Genomic DNA, 18,943 nt, shown 5'->3' with positions numbered 1-18,943 from the left:
CCTGAATTTATGTAGCTTCAATAGATGTTTGCGGTCTACAATGTGAGGATGCTGAGATTGGTAAGGACGACAGCATCTCCAAGGCCGCGTCGACCAAACGATGTCTCGTATTTTGCTCAGGCGCAATCAATATCTCACTTTCGAGTACTTGAACATATTGTCCCGGCACAACATACGAGACATTGGCCCAGGGGTACGGAGATTGGTTACGAAAACTCCCTAAAGCTGGCAGTCAAGCAATATGTCCCTCTTAGAAACCCGAACCCTAGCCCTGGCGACATCACTTTCATAGCCGCCCATGCCAATGGCTTTCCCAAGGTTCGCCCCACATATGCGATATTGATGTGAAGTATGGCCAACATTATGTTAGGAATTGTATGGACCTCTATTCGAGGATCTCTACGAGGAACTGAGTAAGCTTGGTCGAAAGATACGCGCCATCTGGATTGCAGATATTGTCCATCAGGGCCAGAGCGGCGTCCTCAATGAAAACGCTCTTGGGAACGACCGTATGCTCGACCACAAGAATTCATAGGCCTTTTACTGACGGAAACAGCAAATTGGTGGGATTTCGCTAGGGATTTACTCTTTTTGATCAATCAAAAACAACAGGAGATGCCTCAGCCTCTTGTCGGAATAGGACACTCAATGGGAGGCTCACAATTGTATGGAAACATGTCTCCATCAATATGACGAAGCTAACGAAAAGTAGAACCCAGCTTGCTTTGTTGCATCCGGGGTTACTGAAGGCTCTCATCTTGATCGACCCCGTCATCCAAACGGAGAACCCGAGCAAGTCGTTTGCCAAAGCTTCGACTTATCGTCGTGATCTTTGGCCCTCGAGAGAGCAAGCGGCACAGATCATGGCCGAGAGCAAATTCTACCAAGCATGGGATTCACGAGCTCTTTCTCAATGGATCAAATACGGATTGAGGGATTTGCCTACAGCGCTTTACCCTCAGCGTGGAGACGGCGAGAACCCACCTGTCACACTGACGACGACAAAAGCACAAGAGGTGTTTTCATACCTAAGGCCGAAATATTATGGCCAAAATGGGCTTGCGCCTGAAGAGGATCGCAGTGTCTATGGAGATATTCATCCCGATGACGTGGAGAGAGAATATCCATTCTATCGACCTGAACCTTCGGAGATATTCAGGCGACTACCTGAAGTTAAGCCACCGGTTCTGTATATCTTTGGGAAGTCCTCAGAACTTGCCACACCAGAACTGAGAAGAAAGAAAATGGAAACCACGGGTGCTGGGATTGGAGGAAGCGGAGGACAAAAAGTCGGTCGGGTCAAAGAAGTCGTTCTTGATAGCGGTCATCTAGTACCTATGGAAAAGGTCACGCAATGTGCATCTGCGGCTGCTTCCTTTGTAGACGAAGAAATGTCTCGATTGCAAGAGATAACTGAGGCATGGCAGCGGCGGTGGCTACAAAAATCTCGACAGGAGCGGATCAGTTTAGACGACCAATGGAAGGAAATGATAGGACCAAAGAGGTAGACCTTTGATAACCATATTGTACACTATACATACAAGGACTGTTTATTTTTGATATGATGATTATTGTTATCGTCGACGAATGAGGTCGTTATCGAGACGACGGAGGAAACGCGACTTGAATGTTTACTGTACTTTGACCCGACGCTCGAAGGGAAGGTGTGCCGAAACACGTGACAGGCAAATTGCAGTTGATGACAATCTGCGCGACTTTATCCGTACGCTTCTCCGTCACAGCATCCAACATCCTTGAGGCGCGGTTTGTGTACGGTCGAGCAACGCGTAGGGTCATCATGGTGAGTACTTCGACTCATTGACTAGAATACATCTCTAACATGTCAAGGTCTACAACTGGGAACCTCACAAAGATGCATTGTACAAACTCTACATCGAAGAGCGCAAGGTCGGTTCATTGCACTTGTTTCGAACCACTTTTGACTAACAACTGGAAAGTCACTCGAAGAGATTATGCAGTACATGCGAGATACCACCGACTTTAGCCCTTCCAAACGAGCATTCCAGACCCAGTTCAAGCGATGGGGTTTCCCTTCGAAACGTAAACCCGCCCATCGTGATGAGGACCTGGTGGAACGCGTAAGACAACTCTGGGAAGCCAACTACAGCCAAAGAAATATGCTCGCGGTGCTACATGCAGAAGGTCATGATATCAAGGAGAGGGAACTTATGAGACTGCGTGCAAAACATCGCTGGTTGATGAGGATTCCGAATGGCGCCAAGCAGACACCGATGGACGAAGAAGAGGCTTCTTTTGAAGCGCAGTTGCTTCGTGTTGCTCAAGAAGAGGGTGCGCTCACTGAGCAATCTCAACCTATGCAGCCTGTCATTCCTGACGAACCACCCGAGGAGTTCGTTCAAAGACAGAGAGAGCGCCTCGAGCAACTCAAGGAGATCAGCGAGGAACGACGGAAGAAGAAGAAGCGTCGTCGCCGAACCAAGGAATACGCAGGACTTCCCGCCGATCCGCCTGGACCACCACGGTTTCCTTCCGAGACAACACTCGAGGAAAGCAGAGAGATCTTGTCTTTGTCTACAAAACAATACCGTATGATTCGTGACCAATTTCAGGCAATGTGCGAAGCCGAGGGAATCTTGCAGAAAACTGTTGCGGGAGCCGACAAGTGGCAAGCAATCAAGAATCGACTCATTCAAGAAAGCGACATCTTGCAGGCTAGGTTTTACACTGACCCGACAGATCCTGTCGAGGCCAAGAAAAAGGAGCTTGCCCTGGATGTCATCTGCACTGATGTCACTAAACGCCTACGGACCATGGGCCGCCGCCTGACCATCTTGGAGTCGAAGAATGTTCTGGGTCTGAACCCGGAACAGAGCCGACAGATCCGCAGTGGGTTCTATGACATTCTCATGTCTGAGCACTACACGAGCAAGATCGAGATGGGCCCGGAGAAATGGCAAGAGCTCAAAGATAGATGGATCGCCAATACTCCTTTGCTGCAACACATTCTTGCTGACGGTGCAAATAACCCCTTGCATGAAAAGAAGACATCTGCTTTGGAGCTTCTTTGTCGAGACGTCATGAAGCGTGTTCGAGATGATAGAGCAAAGAAGAAGGGTACATTCAGACAAAAATCGGTACAAGCTTCAGTCGATACAGAGATGGAGTCAGCCTCCCAACCCACTGCGGACAACGCTTATGCACCTCTACAGCCGGTCAACCCATTCAGTGAAGTTGCTGCCGCCGCACAAAATACTGATCTCTCAGTCTTGCAGATTGATCCCGACTTGCTTCAAGCTGCTGAAAGCAATGTTGCCGCCGCACCGCCCGTCTCTGCCATCGTTCCTGTCTACATTCGACCACATCCTAGGTCAACATTGTATGCCAATACTAAAATGTGGCTTGGATCATTGTCGGCTCGTACGATAGAAGAACTTCATGCATTGCTGGCTGTCAAATATCCCAATACGAAACCTGCTCGCATTGAGGGCGTTGAAAAGGATGCTTCCGGCAATGAGATCCCTTATCAGATTGACGAAGATGATGAATTGGATGCATATCTTGACCACGTTCAAGGGCGCAAGGCGACAATCGTTGTCCTTCTTCAGAATGCATGACCGAGACTAGTGAGTAAAGACGGCAGGCTTTCAGGATGCTAGTGTAAATTAGCTGGGGGTTCCATGATTGAATGAACTATGGCTACGAAAGGGGTTTCATTTCTCATTATCATACCGACCTCTGATACTACTGGGACGTCGATATCGAAGGCGGTTAATGCGGTAGATTTGTATGTGTATGAATATTCTCATCTAAGAGTAAAATTGCAAGCATGAGCTTTCGTAGAACTAGGGGATGGCTGGTACCTGAATGCATTTCTAGCTATCTTGCAGCCTGTGTTGGTTACAAGGACTAGGACGTTACCATGCCATGGTGCTGATGTACTGAATGTACCGAAGAGATGTTTCCCCTTTTCGCGAGCATCATACAATCATAACTTGGAATCTCTTTCCTTCCTGTCGGTGAGGCCACCCATCTGATCGTCCTCGAAGGGGTCCTTGTCTGACGTCTCAGCCTTGAGGCTCACTGGGTCTCCGAGCATGGATCGATTGCCCGTTTTCGCTTCTTGGAGATCTTGTTGGGCGATGTCCTTGAGACTTTTACCGCCATCAACAGCTTTGTTCGGTCGAGCTTCTTCGGTCGGTTCAGTGTCGGACGTTTCAGCCTTGAGAGAAACAGGATCTCCAAGAGCCGTAGGGTTGGATTTGATAGATAATTCTTTGAGTGTCTTGCCGGCGGCCATTGTGGATGTTTGTTGGAGATAGTAAGTTGTCGTGGTGAAGGTATACAACAGAAGATCGACCGATGTTGGAAATGTGCGGGAGTATGGGAGAACGTTTGCTTTACTTGTTTCAAGCACCTTAAGGTGTTGGACTCTTTTGATACCTTATAGCACACCTGCAGAAAAGAAGAATGAAATCCTTACCTGGATTTACCTAAGTAAAAGATTCTCTTGTGTGCACGGTATCATCAATTGAGCAAACAGACCCTGGAAGGTCAAAGTGGTCGAGTTTCGGATTGTGACGTCTTCCATTCTGCTTGTCGACTTTTACTTCCCCTGTCCGTACCAGATATGATGAGTTACTCTGTAGAAACTGTCTTTTGTCATCTCTGACACGCGCCATGCCGAGGTCGCCGAGGTCATGAAGAATAAAAAGCAGGTAGAACCTCACGTGTCATGTTTGTTCTCGTTACTTGTGATGAATTGTCTGACATACGTAGTCACCATGGAGAAAGGAGTATCAAGCCCTGGGAGGGAACCAGCCAATATGTGGACGTCGGAGAATGGTTCTTCCAAAGGTCGTAAGGGAGGAAGTCCAAAAGGCATCGTCAAGAACTTCTCAAACCCATAAGCTCCTTTTGAGGTAAATCATGTTCCCTTGTGCTCCGTACGTGGACAAGGCTTAGCCGATGGGGAAGGGCTTCCGAAGACACACGGCCATCTCCCTCAAATTCTCATACCCGTCGGATATTATCCGTACCTGCGGTGGAGATGTGCGGTTCCTGACTACCTCTAGCGTTGGCGATATCAGTTCGCTCAAAGACAAGATTCAACTTGACCGAGTCAGTTAAAGTTGGAGGGCTGAACATACAGTGCAAAGTTCATGATAGCAGCGAAGCGAGCCAAAAATGACGGAATTCTTACCGCTCTATCTGCCGCAATCGACGACCGACAGTTTGGGCTCTTCCTTCTCCCCAGAGCGAGATTCTAGGCCCCCCGCTCACTCCGCTGAAGAACGAACTCGGGAAGCTGTTGCGAAGCCGATAACAAAAAGATGTCAACATACCTTGGTCTGATTAGGGAACGTTTATCGAAAAGATGATCCTTGGCAGGCGATGAAGAGGCTCTAAATCGTGTGTGAGTTGATTCGACTGACAAGTCTCTTTACTTTCTTTAAACCACTTTCAAACAATCATCTTGCGTGGTGCAGATATCACAACACAGGAGGTGGCTTTTGAGTAAATCCTTTTCCTATTCTTAGTTCGAAATCTGACCGACCGCAATCACACCAATCGTAAACCTCTTTAACAATGGGAAGTACATCAGTACCAACCACAATGCGGATTGCCGCAGCTCAATATGAGCCGGAATGGCTAGACCTACAGGCTTCAGTCAAGAAAACATGCGCAATCATCGACGAAGCAGGGAAGAAAGGTGTCAAGGTTTTGGGCTTTTCAGAAGCTTTCATCCCAGGTTATCCCGCTTGGATTTGGTAAGTATTTCCTTTCTGGCCCTTTTAGTGTGCATACACGAAAGACACGAGGGATTGTTCCTCATCGCTAGCTAGGCACCGACCGGTAGACCCTGTCTTGTCGACTAGATACATCCAAAACTCTCTCGCCGTGAACTCGGACGAGATGAGAACGATACAAGCGTGCGCGAAGAAGAATGGCGTCGTGGTCGCCCTGGGGTTTTCGGAAAACGACAATAACTCGGTGTACATTGCCCAGGCGATTATCGACAGCGACGGCAAACTCTTGATGAACCGTCGTAAACTGAAACCGACGCACATGGAAAGAACCATCTTTGGTGACGCTTCAGGAAACAGCCTGATGAATGTCGTCCCCACACAAACCGGCAAACGTGTGGGTTCGCTTGCCTGCTGGGAACACGTCCAACCATTGCTCAAGTACCACACCGCCACGCAGAGGGAGGACATTCATTCCGCCGGGTGGCCCCCACTATCACCTCACGCTGGACACGAATTGTGGTCCATGTCGAAAGAAGGTACGTCCCGAAATGTAAACTTCTAATCTTGATGAGTTGACCCTGACTCATCTTCCCAGGATGTCTGAATCTATCTCGAACGTACGCCATCGAGACACAGACTTTTGTTCTTCATGCGACCACCGTCCTTGGTGAAAAAGGGATCGATGCCATGGGAACTAGAGAGGGCGCACTCATGAACACACCTGGTGGTGGATCATCGGCCGTCATAGGACCTGATGGCCGCATGCTGTCGGAACCTCTCGAACCCACGGCTGAAGGACTGGTCGTGGTGGATGTCGATCCCAGCATGTCAATCATGGCACGCAGCTTCTTGGACATTTGTGGTCACTACAGTCGACCTGACTTGTTGTGGCTCGGGTGTGATACGAGAGAAAGAAAGCACAAGGTTGAAGCTCAACCTCCTCAATCGGAAGAAAAGGTCGTGGAGTAATTGGACTATCATGTGTAAGTACATAACTACAGAGGAGTATTTTGTACAGACAATGTGCACATGTGTTGTATTCTTGTGTGGCATTGTTTGCCTTGTCAATTTTTCTTCCCGGCTACCAAAACATCAAGCCTATTGTTCCTATCACACTGAGTCCCATACCGACCCAGCCGGAAATCCAAACTTGTCTTCTCGTGTACATGGCTCCAGTGTCCCAGATGAGATGTTTCAGGCCGTGGACGATGTGGAAGACGAACGGGAAGCCGAAAAAGCCTTTGATCGCCAATCGAGTGGGATATGGCAATCCTCCGAACCACTCGACGAGACTCGCGGTATCGAGGTGCCATCCCATGAGTGGTGCAGCCAGATACGCCGCTCCGAATACGTATATCGGCGTCGCGATGATGATGGACGCATTCCGCATTATGGCACCCGATACCCAGTGGATTTGTGGTTGGTATATGGATAGATGGGGAGAGACGGGGCGCGAACGACGTTGAGTCGCGAGTAGTTTCTCATGCTGTGATGGACTTAGTGGTTGTATGTTCGATCGGGATTGCGAAGGTGTCGTTGTCGTTGATGAGGATAACCTGCATCCGATCAGCTTTGCAAATCGTCTTTAGCTACTCGACGTCAATTACTACTGACCGGGACTGCACTTTTGAACACAATAGATGCGGAAATAAGAGTCCATTTGTGCTGTTTCGCGTCTTGAGTTGTCGCAGAGGTCTTTTGAACACTGAGATAACGTCAATCATAGATTGAACATGCTTGCCATGGCTTTTACCTGCTATTTGACACGCTGATTTCACAGTTTTCGAAGATACGAGTGCCTGCATTTTCAGACCGTTCGTTGAGAACAATTAAAAGAGTCCCTGTGTAGTCTTGGAAGATGTGAGAAAGGGGAGATCGTGCGAGTGGTACCAAATGGATGTACATACAGAATAGCAGCTCAGTGAGGTATATTGCTCGAGCCAATCAGACGCCATCATTTGCGGGCAGAGATGGCGCTTTTCCGATTCCAGATCAGCCAAGCATTGTGCTTGAAGTTCCGACGATTCTCTTCATCTTCCGACAATCTCCAGATTCCTCTTATCGCAGCGAGATCGAGACTGTCCCTTTCCCGGTTACATGGTTGCTATCTTGGCATGAGGGAACGGTGTAGGCAAGCATGTGAAACATGTAGAGCACGCAAGTCACGTTGTCTCCCCGGCAAAAGCGCCGATATCTGCAGAAGGTAACCCTCCCCCTCGATTTCTAGCATAATGGCTGTGCTGAAAGTGACATATCAGATGCGAAGAGGCCGAGATCACTTGCGTACCACATGACCCTCTCAAAAGAAGAACACCAAAGAGACGGTAATTTTGCCGTGCGGTAACTCAACTTAGCGACATCTGACTTGGTTGTAGGAAAAAGTGTCCGCCTGGAATCTCTCTCAACGACGGCCAGAGAGCAGAAGCCAATACTAGACTCGACTGCGTTTGCAGTGCACCTCATGGATGCTTGAAGAATGTACTGCACCTGCCGGATGGCTCTTTTGGCCAAGATCTGCTCACAGTCCTTCGATCAGAGGCTGTTGGTGACAAGTGGCCACGATTCCGGGCGTTGGGAGTCGCAGAATGCCAGGCTTATCTTCAACACTATGACAGACTGATACAGGCCGTACCCTTTGCCTTTCATAGGCCAAAACTGTCCATTGAAGCTTTTATGACGGAATCACCGCTATTCTTCCTATCCGTTATCTTAACCGCAAGCAGTTCCTGTCAGGTTCTCGAGGCAGAAAGCGAGAGTATTTTCCGTCATATCCTGGCTGACCGAGTTGTCATACGAGGACAACGAAGTCTGGAACTTTTGCAAAGTCTCCTGACTTATCTCATCTACCACCCTCATCGCCACAATCACGACACGCAGCAGTATTTTCAGTTTCTCCACCTTGCACTAGCAATGGCGGCTGATTTGGGACTGTACACAAGATTCAGGCATCCTCGATCATCCCTCTTGGAATCAGAGAATGACCCCAATGTGGCGCGAGCATTTTTGCTGTGCTACTACCTCAGTTGTGGCACCGGTATTCTTGGATACGATAGGCCAGATACCATGCGATGCATTCAGAGCCTGAGATATGTTGCCCAGCATCTGGCTCAAAGATCGAGTGAAGGTTTCGACCGAGAGGCACCTGCTCTCGTCGGGCTGTTGTACATCCTAGCACAACAACACGACCACCTGAGTTGTCCCGAGAAGACTCTTCTTCAGTCTTGGAATCTTGCAGCGGCACTGGAAGATTGGAAAGCGACTTACCCAACTGCATCAACTCTGTCTGCCATCAAATCCATGCAGCATTTTGCTCACGCATATGGCATGTTGAAATGCGCACGCCCTGGGACCTTGTCGAACCAGGATCGCCAAGTTTGTGTCGATAATCTTGCCCTGGTGTTATCGAACGTCCTCGAAAGAGGCGCTGCCTACCTGATGTTGTTTGGCGCTGCCGAATGGGGTCATGTCTTGACGACACTCTTCCTGCTACCCCGTGTCGAGACTTCCACGGGGCAAGAAGGGGCTCCGCTCACACTCGAATATATAGGTCGATTTCGTCAGACTCTACAAGAGGCACGGACACTCGCAACACAAGATATCGTCTTGGCTACTCCTACATTCTTCGGGTGGTTGGATAGGATTCTCTCGGCCGTGGAGAAGCAGACTACTTCCCATCTGAGGTCATCAGTCCAAACCCAACAAAAAGGTGATGAATCGGCTTATGAACTTATCAACTCGTTCATTGATGACGAATCCAACCAGGGATCAAGATCGCACAGAGGCAGAGACAGAGACCAAGAAGAATTTTGGGGTGATTTCATGTCTGAATGGTTGAACTGGTGATATTTGCGATGTAGAAAATCTCAAGCATGTGAAATTTGAGTGATCAAGATTGTTCCTCGCCTGGTCTTTCCCTTTTTCCGCACCGGCACGGTTGATTTACACGGCAGGGTCCACATAGCATGCAACACAACCCCGGTACGAACAATCAGGGACCTCTTGATGGACATGTCCGCTTTCGATCGACATGCGTCGTAGGGCGGGATTGATCCTTATGATTAAAGGTCCTGTCAAAAATCATGCGGTGAAAGAATTGATCTCGAGTCCATCAAAACATCACACAGCTAAAGAGAGGGCCGCAGACGGCATTCCAGTGCAAGTCCATCAATAGCCACTTGGCGACACATCTATCTATTTTGAAGTTACGACTCTGATCACCATGACGAGCGTCAACAACGTACACATGGTCGACAACTTGACCAACGGTGGCATGTTGAAGCCATCACACACGACCAAGGTCGAAATCAAGCCTGTTGACAATGACAAAGGCCAGAATGGAATCAGGCCGAAGACCACTAGTGCCAGTTCAATCCTCCATGCCAAAGTTGATCAGAAGCCGGCCACCGTTACAGGGAGCAAAGGAAGCTATCTGTATACTGCCGATGGAAATGAGATCTTTGACGCAACATGTGGTGCTGCAGTCGCGTGTATCGGTCACAACGATCCTCGAGTAAAAGAGGCCATTGTTAAACAGCTCGATACCGTTGAGTATTGTTATTCGCCATTCTTCGCCACAGAAGCTGCCGAAAGATTGGCCCAAACGCTCACTCAATCGACAAACGGAGAGATGTCCAAGGTGTTTATCGTCAGTTCAGGTACGTTTTCCTCGTCTGGCGGCTAAAGTCGACTTCACGACCACATTGCTTCCTGGCCTCAACCGATTCTGATAGCAACCAGGCACCGAAGCAATCGAGGCTGCGCTCAAATTGGCCCGCCAATACTATACCGAATTGTCGACTCCTCAACCGCAACGTACCAAATTCATTGCACGCAAACAATCATATCATGGCAACACCTTGGGATCGTTGTCTGTTGGCTATCATGCCGGCCGTCGTGCCATCTACGAGCCCATTTTAGGGTCGAATGTTGCACATGTGTCGCCGTGTTACCCCTATCGTGATATGAAGGAAGGAGAGACGGACGAAGCTTATGTTGCCAGACTAGCTCAAGAGCTCGAGGATACATTCCAAAGTCTCGGTCCGGATACTGTGTGTGCATTCGTTGCCGAGACCGTGGCTGGCATGGTATGTGTTGCACTTTTGAGTCTTTGTTATCCAAGGATTTCACGATTGACGCAAGTTGTTTTTAGACCCTCGGTTGTGTGCCTCCGACTCCAGGATACCTAAAAGCCATGAGAGAAGTGTGCCATCGACATGGCGCATTGTTCATTCTCGATGAGGTGATGAGTGGTATGGGCCGTACAGGTACATTACATGCCTGGTCTCACGAAGAATCCATGGTTGCTCCAGATCTACAGACGGTTGCAAAGGGTCTAGGAGCTGGATATGCCCCGATAGGTGCGCTTCTCGTCAACAAGCGAATCGTTGATACACTGGCCCGAGGGACAGGTGCCTTCACCCACAGCCAGACATACCAGGGCCATCCGGTCGCGTGTGCAGCTGCGAATGAAGTTCAGCGGATCATTCGAGAAGACAACCTTCTTGGTAATGCTTCTGTTTTGGGCGAAAAGCTCGGTACACTGTTGAGAGAGAGGTTGAGTTCACACAAGAACGTCGGTGATATTCGTGGGAGAGGACTTTTCTGGGGCATCGAGTTTGTCAAGTCAAAGTCCACAAAGGAATCATTCCCACCTTCCGACCAGATTGCAGGAAAGTTGCATGTGAGTAAATTGTCTTGTCTAGTGCAGACTGAAGAACGAGCATCTCCTGACATGTTGATTGCAGAAAACCGGATTCATGCCCGAATATGGCATATCTCTGCTTCCAGGTTCGGGTACTGTCGATGGAAAGAATGGTGATGTTATTGTGCTTGCACCCGCGTATAATATCACTCTCGCGGACGTCGAGATGATCGTCGACAAGCTGGAAAGGGTCGTGCATGCGGTACTTGGCTGATGTTGTCTTCTTAGGCAGAGTTAGTCTAGTCCGCAAATGTATCTCAAACACATGACAGAACTCCAACAATAGCATTGTGCTCTCCCTCCTCTTCACTGCAGGTTTCTCTCTATCACTGCTCTGCCTCACTTCCTCATCTCCTGCCTCTGAACATTCCCTCACTACACCTTAATTTCACTTTGACTTAAACCTTTGCATATTTGAACTCGGCCACTACTTTGGATTTTTTTTTCCGTTGCACAACTCCTTCCAGTGCTTTTCCTGACATTTGATTCGACATCGATCTCCAATCTAAATAGGCCAGCAAAGATGTCTTCTGACTCAGATGTTCGCAATATTCCGGTCACTGTGCCTATCTATGCGAGATCCGGCGATGGAAACCGGCTTCGTCAAATTTGCTGGATGTGGGGTCGACGTAAGCTCTCTGCTTTCCGTGTGGCTTCTTAGACAGGAAGAAGAGAACTAATCTTGCTTACAAATTCCCATCACACGCGAGATAAGGGAAGGCGCTGTGGTCGTAGACATCCCAATTGGTCCCGCTGCGACTATTGCACTCGGCTTGACAGAGTGTTGTGCAGCTCTCGGTAGAGGAAAGGCAAGGTTGAGAGTTCCGTTTTGGCAAGGAGCCCACTGGCATTGTTGAAATGTATAGGTCTGTTACTTCTGCAAGGCTCCTCACGCACGAGATCGGAAGGGGCCCCAGGGAATGCCAGAATCATACATGAGACTTCCCGAGCTTCTCTACGTCGATTTCAAATAGGCGAGAGAGGAGCGTCGTGCTTGGCTGCAGAGCCCCCATTCGGAACGTCTCAGGGCACTCGCCGCTGGTAGGGGCGGTAGTGTGGAGGATCCCACGATGCCCGTCAATTTGTGCTACGACCAGAAGGTATTCAGGGAAAACCAATTCTTCAAGAGCATGGCAGAGGTACCTATGTCCTAAAACGCTTGCAGTGCCATATACCTGGGAATCTCGGGGGACATGCAGAAAGCAGCTGTCTGCGAGTATCGCGAACCGCCATTCCGCCAACATCGCTGGTCAGCTTCAAGGGCTGACATGGCACATCTTTCGGATACGTTCCGGTCTAGAGGCGGTCAGAAAATTGCACCACATCTATTCTCAGCGACTAGGGCTGCTACTATTCAACTTCGTTCCTCTTCTTGAGAGAGCGTGCGCGGCATATTACGAATGGATGGCAGCAGATGGCACGGTGGGCGCCTTGGTTCGATAACGAAGTGACGAGCCAACATTTTGAAGAGATCGACGATAATTATTGATCCGGCGACGTCCCGGGGGCGTCTCGAGGAGCTTCGCAACAGCCACTTGGGAGAATCTGAGAGCAGGAACATTGAATGGTGGGAGGAATCAAACGTATCTGGATGGCTTTAGTTATACGGCCATTAGAAGACACTATCACCTCCGAGACAAATTTTCCTTATGCTCGCTTCTAACCCGTACAAAATCACCGATTTCCCAAAAGTTCTCAACTGACCGACCATTGCCCATTGGGCACGTTGCAGGCTCCATGACCTTCGGTCTTTAGATCTAGACGCCAGACTCTCCTTCCAGATGTACAGATGTGGCTCCTGCCCTCTTGTCGACGCCCATGTCGTGTTCCACCTCGACGGACATCATCTTGACCTCTCGAGAATTGTGTCCGTTGCTCTTGGGCACGTGGTTCGTCAGTAGGTGATCCATGGATCGGAGGCACAAGGCGGCCACGATGGACCAGACGCCGAAAGCGATGGCGGCGTAGTACATGTATCTGTACGCGGCCACGAGACCATTATCGTAGGCGTTCTGGGCGGCAGACATGACCTCGGGAGTTATGCCGGGCACCGCGTGGAGGGCCTTTGTCCGTGCAGGGCCGCTCGCAACGAGTGCTTTGATCAGCGGACCGAGACTGGTCTTGGGCAAGCCGAGAGGAAGCACTGCTTTGGTGACGTATTTTTGGATAGTGGGCTGCATTTTGTCTGTGTCCATGAAATACCTCGTTAGCCCAAGCCCTCAAAAGACGAAACCATCTGGCTGGTGGGTTTTTCCAGATTTTGCCAAAAACTCACTGTTCAAAATGGCCACAAAGACAGCTGTCCCGATAGATCCAGCTGCCGTCCGGATACCCTGGCTGGCACCAAAATAGGTACTCTGCTGGCCCTCGGGCGCGATCAACTGCACGAGCATACCGGCCTGGTTCTCCAGGTACCCAACTGGGCAGCCAGCCAGGAACGAGACTGCCGCGGCGAAAGCCTTGTCGCCTGGTCTGCAATTCATCAAAGCCCCCGTGAAGGCGGTTAACCAAACACACCAAAAGACGAGTTGCCACTTGACATGACCGATCTTGGACCAGAACGGCCCGCAGAAGACGGTGGCAGCCCAGGTCCCCATGCCAGTCGTGGATGACAACCAAGCCACCGTTTGCCAGTCGGAGTTTTGACCGAAGTATCTAAGTGCCTCTATGAAATCACAACAACGTCAGTAAACAGAAGATATTCATGTCTGGGCTTCCTCATATCGTCCAGATATCAAAGACAGGAAACACCTACGGGTAGGCCAAATGATATGCATGCCCACAAATGCAATACCAGCTGAACTCGCAACAATAAGCAAGCTTGTAAAGCCCCTGAAGTCCTTGAACAGATGCATGGGCAAGAATGGCTCTGTGATGGGCATGTACGTCTCTGATTCAAGTCAGTATCACAAGATTACAACGCCAGACTTGATAACGTACCATAAAGAATCAGTAGGACCAAGGTCCCGACACCGCTGATTAATGTTCCCAACACCAGACCTGGCCAGATGAACGTTAGCACCAGTATTGTGGGATAGGTTGATACGAAACAAAGTCGTCAGTGACATACCTGACGTCCATGGTTTTGGGTTGCCACCCCATGAGAGGCCGAGGGTGCAAAGTGTCAAGCCTGCCGAAGCGAGAATCATGCCACCAAAGTCGAGACGTCTGAGACGCGAACGGACCGACAAGACACTAACAGAGTCTCGCGGATGGTAGAAAAAGAAGAACAAAACCAACTCGACGGCTAGGAATACAACGTTAGAAATCCATGAAACGACCAAAGAGCAAGCAAACGTGAGGATCGGGTAGAATGGGTGTAAGTGCTTACCGACCACGATGACATAGATGTAATAGATCCAACGCCAAGTGGCAGTCTCATAGAGTAGACGCCCTGAAGAAGTGGATGAATTAGCAAACTCGACTTTCATAGCATGGTTGACGTCTTTGGCTGAAGATAACAAACAAGATAGTCCGTGACCGGTAATGGGGCAAAGACTGAGGGAGCGTACCGATATATGGACTCATAGCTGTTGCCGGAAAGACAAGACACAACACCAAGGATATGGTAAGCATTTTATGTTTGTTTGGAAGGAGTTCTGAAAACGCCTCAAAAGTTAGATCTACAGTTCTTTGAAAAGGAAAAAAGGGCTCCCGAGGATGCAACTTGCCTGTGGCCGTGACCATGGCCGCGAATTGAGCTCCAGCAGCGAGACCGATCAGTATCTTTCACGTTGCGAGTAATGTCAGCAAACTGATTCGAGTGAAAAACAAGACTCTTCAAGAATGAAGAGGCATATGACGCTGGAAAAGAAGGCATACATTGGCTCCGATCAAAGTGTTTACGCTTTGAGCTGTGCCTGCGACGATGCCTACGTAGATCCAACAAATCGGTCAGTAAATGTGTCCTACAGTCGTACCGTCCTAAAACCAGGCTGGGCGGCTCAGAATAGAAAACCTACCGCCAACGAGTCCCATTACATTGAAGGAAATAATGACCCATCGTCGACCGCAGATATCCGCCAGACGGCCGACAAGCAAGTATCCGACTGCCAATCCCATGCTCCAGGCAATTGAGAAGAGTGTCGAATTTTTAGACGTAGGATCTGGGTGAGGCGTGGTCAGTCGATGACTCCACGGCCTCAGACATGGTATATTCGTCATCAAACTCACCAATATCGGCGGCGATAAGTGTCAGGATTGCTGCTGCAGGATTGAACCCCCATGCCCCGGCGAACCAGCCCAACGAGAGGGCGAACAGGGTGATGGCCTGGCAAGAAAAACAAGAGTCGTGTTTAGGAACTTTCTCACCATCCAGTCAAATTGGAACACCTACAGTTCTCGGCTCAATGATGGAACGCAACAGTCCCGTCTCCAGCACATGTTTCGTCGATTCTTCAGCGATGTAGGCTCTTGTTTCTATCTCGATTTTGGTCTCTCTTTCGTACGCATCTTGGGCGGCGTCCGAGAACCCCAGACGATGACGAGGAGCGGAATGAATGGTCTAGAAATTGGAACAAAGAAGGTCAGCACTGATCCCAGTCTTGAACGTTTCTCATTGACCAGCATGGGGGACTGGTAAGACTAGATTTGCATACGTCGTCTGCCATTTTCCCCGACTTGTCTTTGTTTCGTATTTTGTGATTTAACTGTCAGTGAGTGAAAAATAGCTTGGGTACTGAAAAGTTTGCACACGGTGCTGATGCTCCAGTTCGTTCGATAATCTATATAGTCGAAACGAAAAATGATACGACCCCATTACCCCAGAGATAGCCTAAGTGTCCAAACAAGCACCCCTACCCCATGGTATCCAGTCTCTATAGGAGAAGTCTTGCGATTTACGGAGTAGAGCTTGGATGCCGAATTAGCCGACGAGCCGGTGTCCGGAGAATGGTCTCGCAAACGACTACTACTGTAGAAGTCAAGGAAGTGAATTTTTCTGGCCCTGGACTAATTTACACACTATTGAGCCTCAATCGCATGCTGACGGCCTCTTAGCGCGATGTCAGGTTTCTCGGGACTGATTTACCCCACGGTACATCCGGTCCAGCATTCGCAGCCTGTCTTACAAGTCTATCTGGATGAAGACTATAATGCATTTATCATGGCAGCTAGAACGAAGAGTATGCAACGCCATGTGTAGTAAGGATATGCTCCGTACTTCAGATCTCTCATTAGCGAATGCCAAGTCAGTTGGGCTCGAGGGAGTCACCGGGGAAAATGTCAAACGACGGGGATGCTTGGTGTCTTGGGGTCCGGGCAAGAGTTGCAGTGGGCACGATAAGCGGATCCCACACGTGGTACTCAATCCGACCCTTTTCCGGCCGATACCCCCCCAGTATGAAGAAACCGCGCACTGTGGACGCTCTGCTCATATGTACTTCGTGTTCAGGGAGACAACAGACATTCAAGAGTCAGTGCTTAATCCTTGACAAAGGTAGAAGACACTCCTTGGGACAAGGAGCTTTCAGAAAACCAACCCCTGCGAAAGTTTCCCGGTTCCGAGCTTTGATCTCGCCGAGTATTTAGGGTATCATGAGCAAACGACCAAACTTCTTGTTGATTGTCGCCGATGACCTGGGCTTCTCAGATGTCAGTCCGTTTGGAGGCGAAATCAAAACGCCTCATCTCGCTCGCCTGGCCTCGGAGGGTTTGCGTTTTACAGACTTCCATGCGGCGTCAGCATGTTCACCAACAAGATCGATGTTGTTGAGTGGAACGGACCACCGTGAGTCTTTACCCTGTTGCATGTATTCTTCCCAAAAAAGGCAGGCATGTCAACATTGTCTCGTACCGAGAACTCGCTCACTTCATACCGGAGTTGGCATTTGTTCGCAGAAACAAGATGAGATATATTCCTAACACTAAACTTTTAGACATCGCTGGGATAGGAACCATGGCTGAAACCAAAGCTGAATTTCATAAAGATAAGCCAGGGTATGAAGGCTTCCTGAATGATGCAGTGGCCCCCCTGCCTGAATTGTTGAATGAGGCTGGCTATTTGACCATGATGGCTGGGAAATGGCATTTGGGGAGTGAGCCAGGACGATTTCCATGCGATCGTGGATTTGAAAAATCGTTCGCCCTGCTTCCGGTTTGTTAGAACATTAAGCCATCAGACATCAAAGATGGGCGAGTACTGATATTGGTCTGCAACAGGGTGCCGCCAATCACTATGCTTTTGAACCCCAGCTAGCTGCTGGCGACGAAAAGCCAGGCTGGATCAAACATTGTCCTTCATTGTATGTGGAAGGCGACAAGAACATTCCACCCGAAGAACTAGGCTCCAGCTTCTATTCCACCGATTCTTACGTCGATAAACTTTTGCACTACTTCGATGCGAGGACAGAGGACGATCGAGACCGCCCCTTTTTTGCCTATCTGCCCTTCGCGGCACCTCATTGGCCTCTTCAAGCTCCTCAGGAGAACATGCAGCGATACCGGGGCTCTTACGATGACGGGCCAGCTGCTCTCCGCGAGAAACGTCTGCAAAAGCTCAAAGAGTTTGGGCTTGTGGGGAAAGATGTGGTCCCCCACGACGTTGTGGCCGTTGGTGATAATCGCCTGGCCCGGGATTGGGCGTCACTTTCACCAGAGGATCAGGCGTACTCCGCGCGCACGATGGAGGCGTATGCCGGTATGGTGGATCGGATCGACGAGCAAATTGGGCGGGTGCTGGCCCATCTCGAGAAGACCAACGAGCTTGAAGACACGGTGGTGCTCTTCATGTCCGACAATGGCGCCGAAGGCATGATGTTGGAAGCCGTGCCCGTGATGGGCGATAACATGGCCGCACACCTGGAAAAGTACTACGACAACTCGATAGAGAATATCGGTCGAGCGAATTCCTACGTGTGGTACGGTCCACATTGGGCCCAGGCCGGCACAGCTCCTTCCAGACTGTACAAGGCCTTCACGTCTGAGGGTGGAATCCGAGTTCCGCTGATCATGTGGGCTGGTGGGCGCGTCAGAGAGGCTCTGATGGGCGCGAAGCACCAAGCTGGGGATATCCGGCACGACTTTTGCACCGTGATGGACATCGCTCCGACGATCCTCGACTGGGCGGGTGTATCGCATCCAGGAACGGAATATAGAGGTCGTAACATCAAACCGATGCGTGGGCACTCTTGGACGCCCTACCTGGCTGGGTCAGTTGATAAGATCCACGCAGATGACCACGTCGTTGGCTGGGAGCTGTTTGGCAGAAGAGGACTTCGGAAAGGCCAGTGGAAGGCACTCTTTATCCCCAAACCGTTTGGACCCGAAAAATGGCAGCTCTACAACCTAGATCAGGACCCGGGGGAGACAAAGGACCTGAGGGCATCGCACCCGGAGAAGCTCAAGCAATTGTTGACAGAGTACGCAGCATACGTGCAGGAAGTAGGGGTGGTGGATGATTTTGAATGGGGCACCTTTGTCACGGATGAGTCTTGATTTAAATCTTGGTGACTTTTGCCTTGATTGAATATAGCCAACTCCCAAACTACCTAGGTAGCTTCATATAGGGTTTGGA

At 49.7% G+C, this 18,943-nt stretch overlaps 8 protein-coding genes across 8 annotated transcripts; 6 read left to right on the top strand and 2 right to left on the bottom strand.

Moving 5' to 3' along the window:
• Positions 1-18: 18 nt before the first annotated feature.
• PV06_04856 (uncharacterized protein) lies at positions 19-1,508 on the top strand (the record flags this gene model as incomplete). Its single annotated transcript, XM_016405799.1, has 4 exons — positions 19-318; positions 371-509; positions 557-665; positions 713-1,508. The coding sequence occupies exons 1-4, from the start codon at positions 25-27 to the stop codon at positions 1,506-1,508; spliced, it is 1,338 nt and encodes a 445-aa protein (XP_016264005.1). The 5' UTR covers positions 19-24.
• Positions 1,509-1,739: 231 nt separating this feature from the next.
• Positions 1,740-3,800, top strand: PV06_04855 (uncharacterized protein). Its single transcript, XM_016405798.1, has 3 exons — positions 1,740-1,801; positions 1,849-1,908; positions 1,959-3,800. Exons 1-3 carry the CDS (start codon positions 1,799-1,801, stop codon positions 3,594-3,596), a joined length of 1,701 nt encoding a protein of 566 aa, XP_016264004.1. The 5' UTR covers positions 1,740-1,798; the 3' UTR covers positions 3,597-3,800.
• Positions 3,756-4,908, bottom strand: PV06_04854 (uncharacterized protein). The gene has a single exon (XM_016405797.1). It carries the CDS (start codon positions 4,277-4,279, stop codon positions 3,968-3,970), a length of 312 nt encoding a protein of 103 aa, XP_016264003.1. The 5' UTR covers positions 4,280-4,908; the 3' UTR covers positions 3,756-3,967.
• Positions 4,909-5,280: 372 nt separating this feature from the next.
• On the top strand, positions 5,281-6,957 carry PV06_04853 (uncharacterized protein). The gene is made up of 3 exons (XM_016405796.1): positions 5,281-5,750; positions 5,826-6,265; positions 6,325-6,957. Exons 1-3 carry the CDS (start codon positions 5,569-5,571, stop codon positions 6,696-6,698), a joined length of 996 nt encoding a protein of 331 aa, XP_016264002.1. The 5' UTR covers positions 5,281-5,568; the 3' UTR covers positions 6,699-6,957.
• PV06_04852 (uncharacterized protein) lies at positions 6,677-7,579 on the bottom strand. The gene is made up of 3 exons (XM_016405795.1): positions 7,483-7,579; positions 7,344-7,434; positions 6,677-7,285 (listed from the first exon to the last, which is right to left on the bottom strand). Exons 1-3 carry the CDS (start codon positions 7,532-7,534, stop codon positions 6,811-6,813), a joined length of 618 nt encoding a protein of 205 aa, XP_016264001.1. The 5' UTR covers positions 7,535-7,579; the 3' UTR covers positions 6,677-6,810.
• A 212-nt stretch (positions 7,580-7,791) lies between these two features.
• On the top strand, positions 7,792-9,722 carry PV06_04851 (uncharacterized protein). Its single transcript, XM_016405794.1, has 3 exons — positions 7,792-7,932; positions 7,988-8,053; positions 8,105-9,722. Exons 1-3 carry the CDS (start codon positions 7,844-7,846, stop codon positions 9,570-9,572), a joined length of 1,623 nt encoding a protein of 540 aa, XP_016264000.1. The 5' UTR covers positions 7,792-7,843; the 3' UTR covers positions 9,573-9,722.
• A 39-nt stretch (positions 9,723-9,761) lies between these two features.
• On the top strand, positions 9,762-11,644 carry PV06_04850 (uncharacterized protein; the record flags this gene model as incomplete). The annotated part of the gene is made up of 4 exons (XM_016405793.1): positions 9,762-10,384; positions 10,467-10,813; positions 10,879-11,409; positions 11,474-11,644. The coding sequence occupies exons 1-4, from the start codon at positions 9,949-9,951 to the stop codon at positions 11,642-11,644; spliced, it is 1,485 nt and encodes a 494-aa protein (XP_016263999.1). The 5' UTR covers positions 9,762-9,948.
• A 5,223-nt stretch (positions 11,645-16,867) lies between these two features.
• Positions 16,868-18,876, top strand: PV06_04849 (uncharacterized protein). The gene is made up of 3 exons (XM_016405792.1): positions 16,868-17,158; positions 17,307-17,524; positions 17,590-18,876. The coding sequence occupies exons 1-3, from the start codon at positions 16,966-16,968 to the stop codon at positions 18,862-18,864; spliced, it is 1,686 nt and encodes a 561-aa protein (XP_016263998.1). The 5' UTR covers positions 16,868-16,965; the 3' UTR covers positions 18,865-18,876.
• Positions 18,877-18,943: the final 67 nt, after the last annotated feature.

This window comes from Exophiala oligosperma (assembly GCF_000835515.1).
Source record: "Exophiala oligosperma strain CBS 72588 unplaced genomic scaffold supercont1.4, whole genome shotgun sequence".
NCBI classification, from domain to species: Eukaryota; Fungi; Ascomycota; class Eurotiomycetes; order Chaetothyriales; family Herpotrichiellaceae; genus Exophiala; species Exophiala oligosperma.
Note: the sequence above shows the minus strand (reverse complement) of the source record. Positions and strands in the feature narration are given on the sequence as shown.

What these genes read in the sequence shown, in the direction of transcription:
- PV06_04855 (XM_016405798.1), top strand. An exon ending in TCTACATCGAAGAGCGCAAG is followed by an intron (nt 1,909 to 1,958) that starts GTCGGTTCATTG and finishes ACAACTGGAAAG; the next exon opens with TCACTCGAAGAGATTATGCA.
- PV06_04854 (XM_016405797.1), bottom strand. Translation starts at nt 4,279, where the DNA reads ATGGCCGCCGGCAAGACACTCAAAGAATTATCTATCAAATCCAACCCT.
- PV06_04853 (XM_016405796.1), top strand. Translation starts at nt 5,569, where the DNA reads ATGGGAAGTACATCAGTACCAACCACAATGCGGATTGCCGCAGCTCAA. An exon ending in GGTTATCCCGCTTGGATTTG is followed by an intron (nt 5,751 to 5,825) that starts GTAAGTATTTCC and finishes ATCGCTAGCTAG; the next exon opens with GCACCGACCGGTAGACCCTG. An exon ending in GTGGTCCATGTCGAAAGAAG is followed by an intron (nt 6,266 to 6,324) that starts GTACGTCCCGAA and finishes TCATCTTCCCAG; the next exon opens with GATGTCTGAATCTATCTCGA.
- PV06_04852 (XM_016405795.1), bottom strand. Translation starts at nt 7,534, where the DNA reads ATGCAGGCACTCGTATCTTCGAAAACTGTGAAATCAGCGTGTCAAATA. An exon ending in ATCAGCGTGTCAAATAGCAG is followed by an intron (nt 7,435 to 7,482) that starts GTAAAAGCCATG and finishes ACGTTATCTCAG; the next exon opens with TGTTCAAAAGACCTCTGCGA. An exon ending in TGTTCAAAAGTGCAGTCCCG is followed by an intron (nt 7,286 to 7,343) that starts GTCAGTAGTAAT and finishes GATCGGATGCAG; the next exon opens with GTTATCCTCATCAACGACAA.
- PV06_04851 (XM_016405794.1), top strand. Translation starts at nt 7,844, where the DNA reads ATGAGGGAACGGTGTAGGCAAGCATGTGAAACATGTAGAGCACGCAAG. An exon ending in AGCGCCGATATCTGCAGAAG is followed by an intron (nt 7,933 to 7,987) that starts GTAACCCTCCCC and finishes GTGACATATCAG; the next exon opens with ATGCGAAGAGGCCGAGATCA. An exon ending in AGAAGAACACCAAAGAGACG is followed by an intron (nt 8,054 to 8,104) that starts GTAATTTTGCCG and finishes ACTTGGTTGTAG; the next exon opens with GAAAAAGTGTCCGCCTGGAA.
- PV06_04849 (XM_016405792.1), top strand. Translation starts at nt 16,966, where the DNA reads ATGAGCAAACGACCAAACTTCTTGTTGATTGTCGCCGATGACCTGGGC. An exon ending in GTTGAGTGGAACGGACCACC is followed by an intron (nt 17,159 to 17,306) that starts GTGAGTCTTTAC and finishes CTAAACTTTTAG; the next exon opens with ACATCGCTGGGATAGGAACC. An exon ending in AATCGTTCGCCCTGCTTCCG is followed by an intron (nt 17,525 to 17,589) that starts GTTTGTTAGAAC and finishes GGTCTGCAACAG; the next exon opens with GGTGCCGCCAATCACTATGC.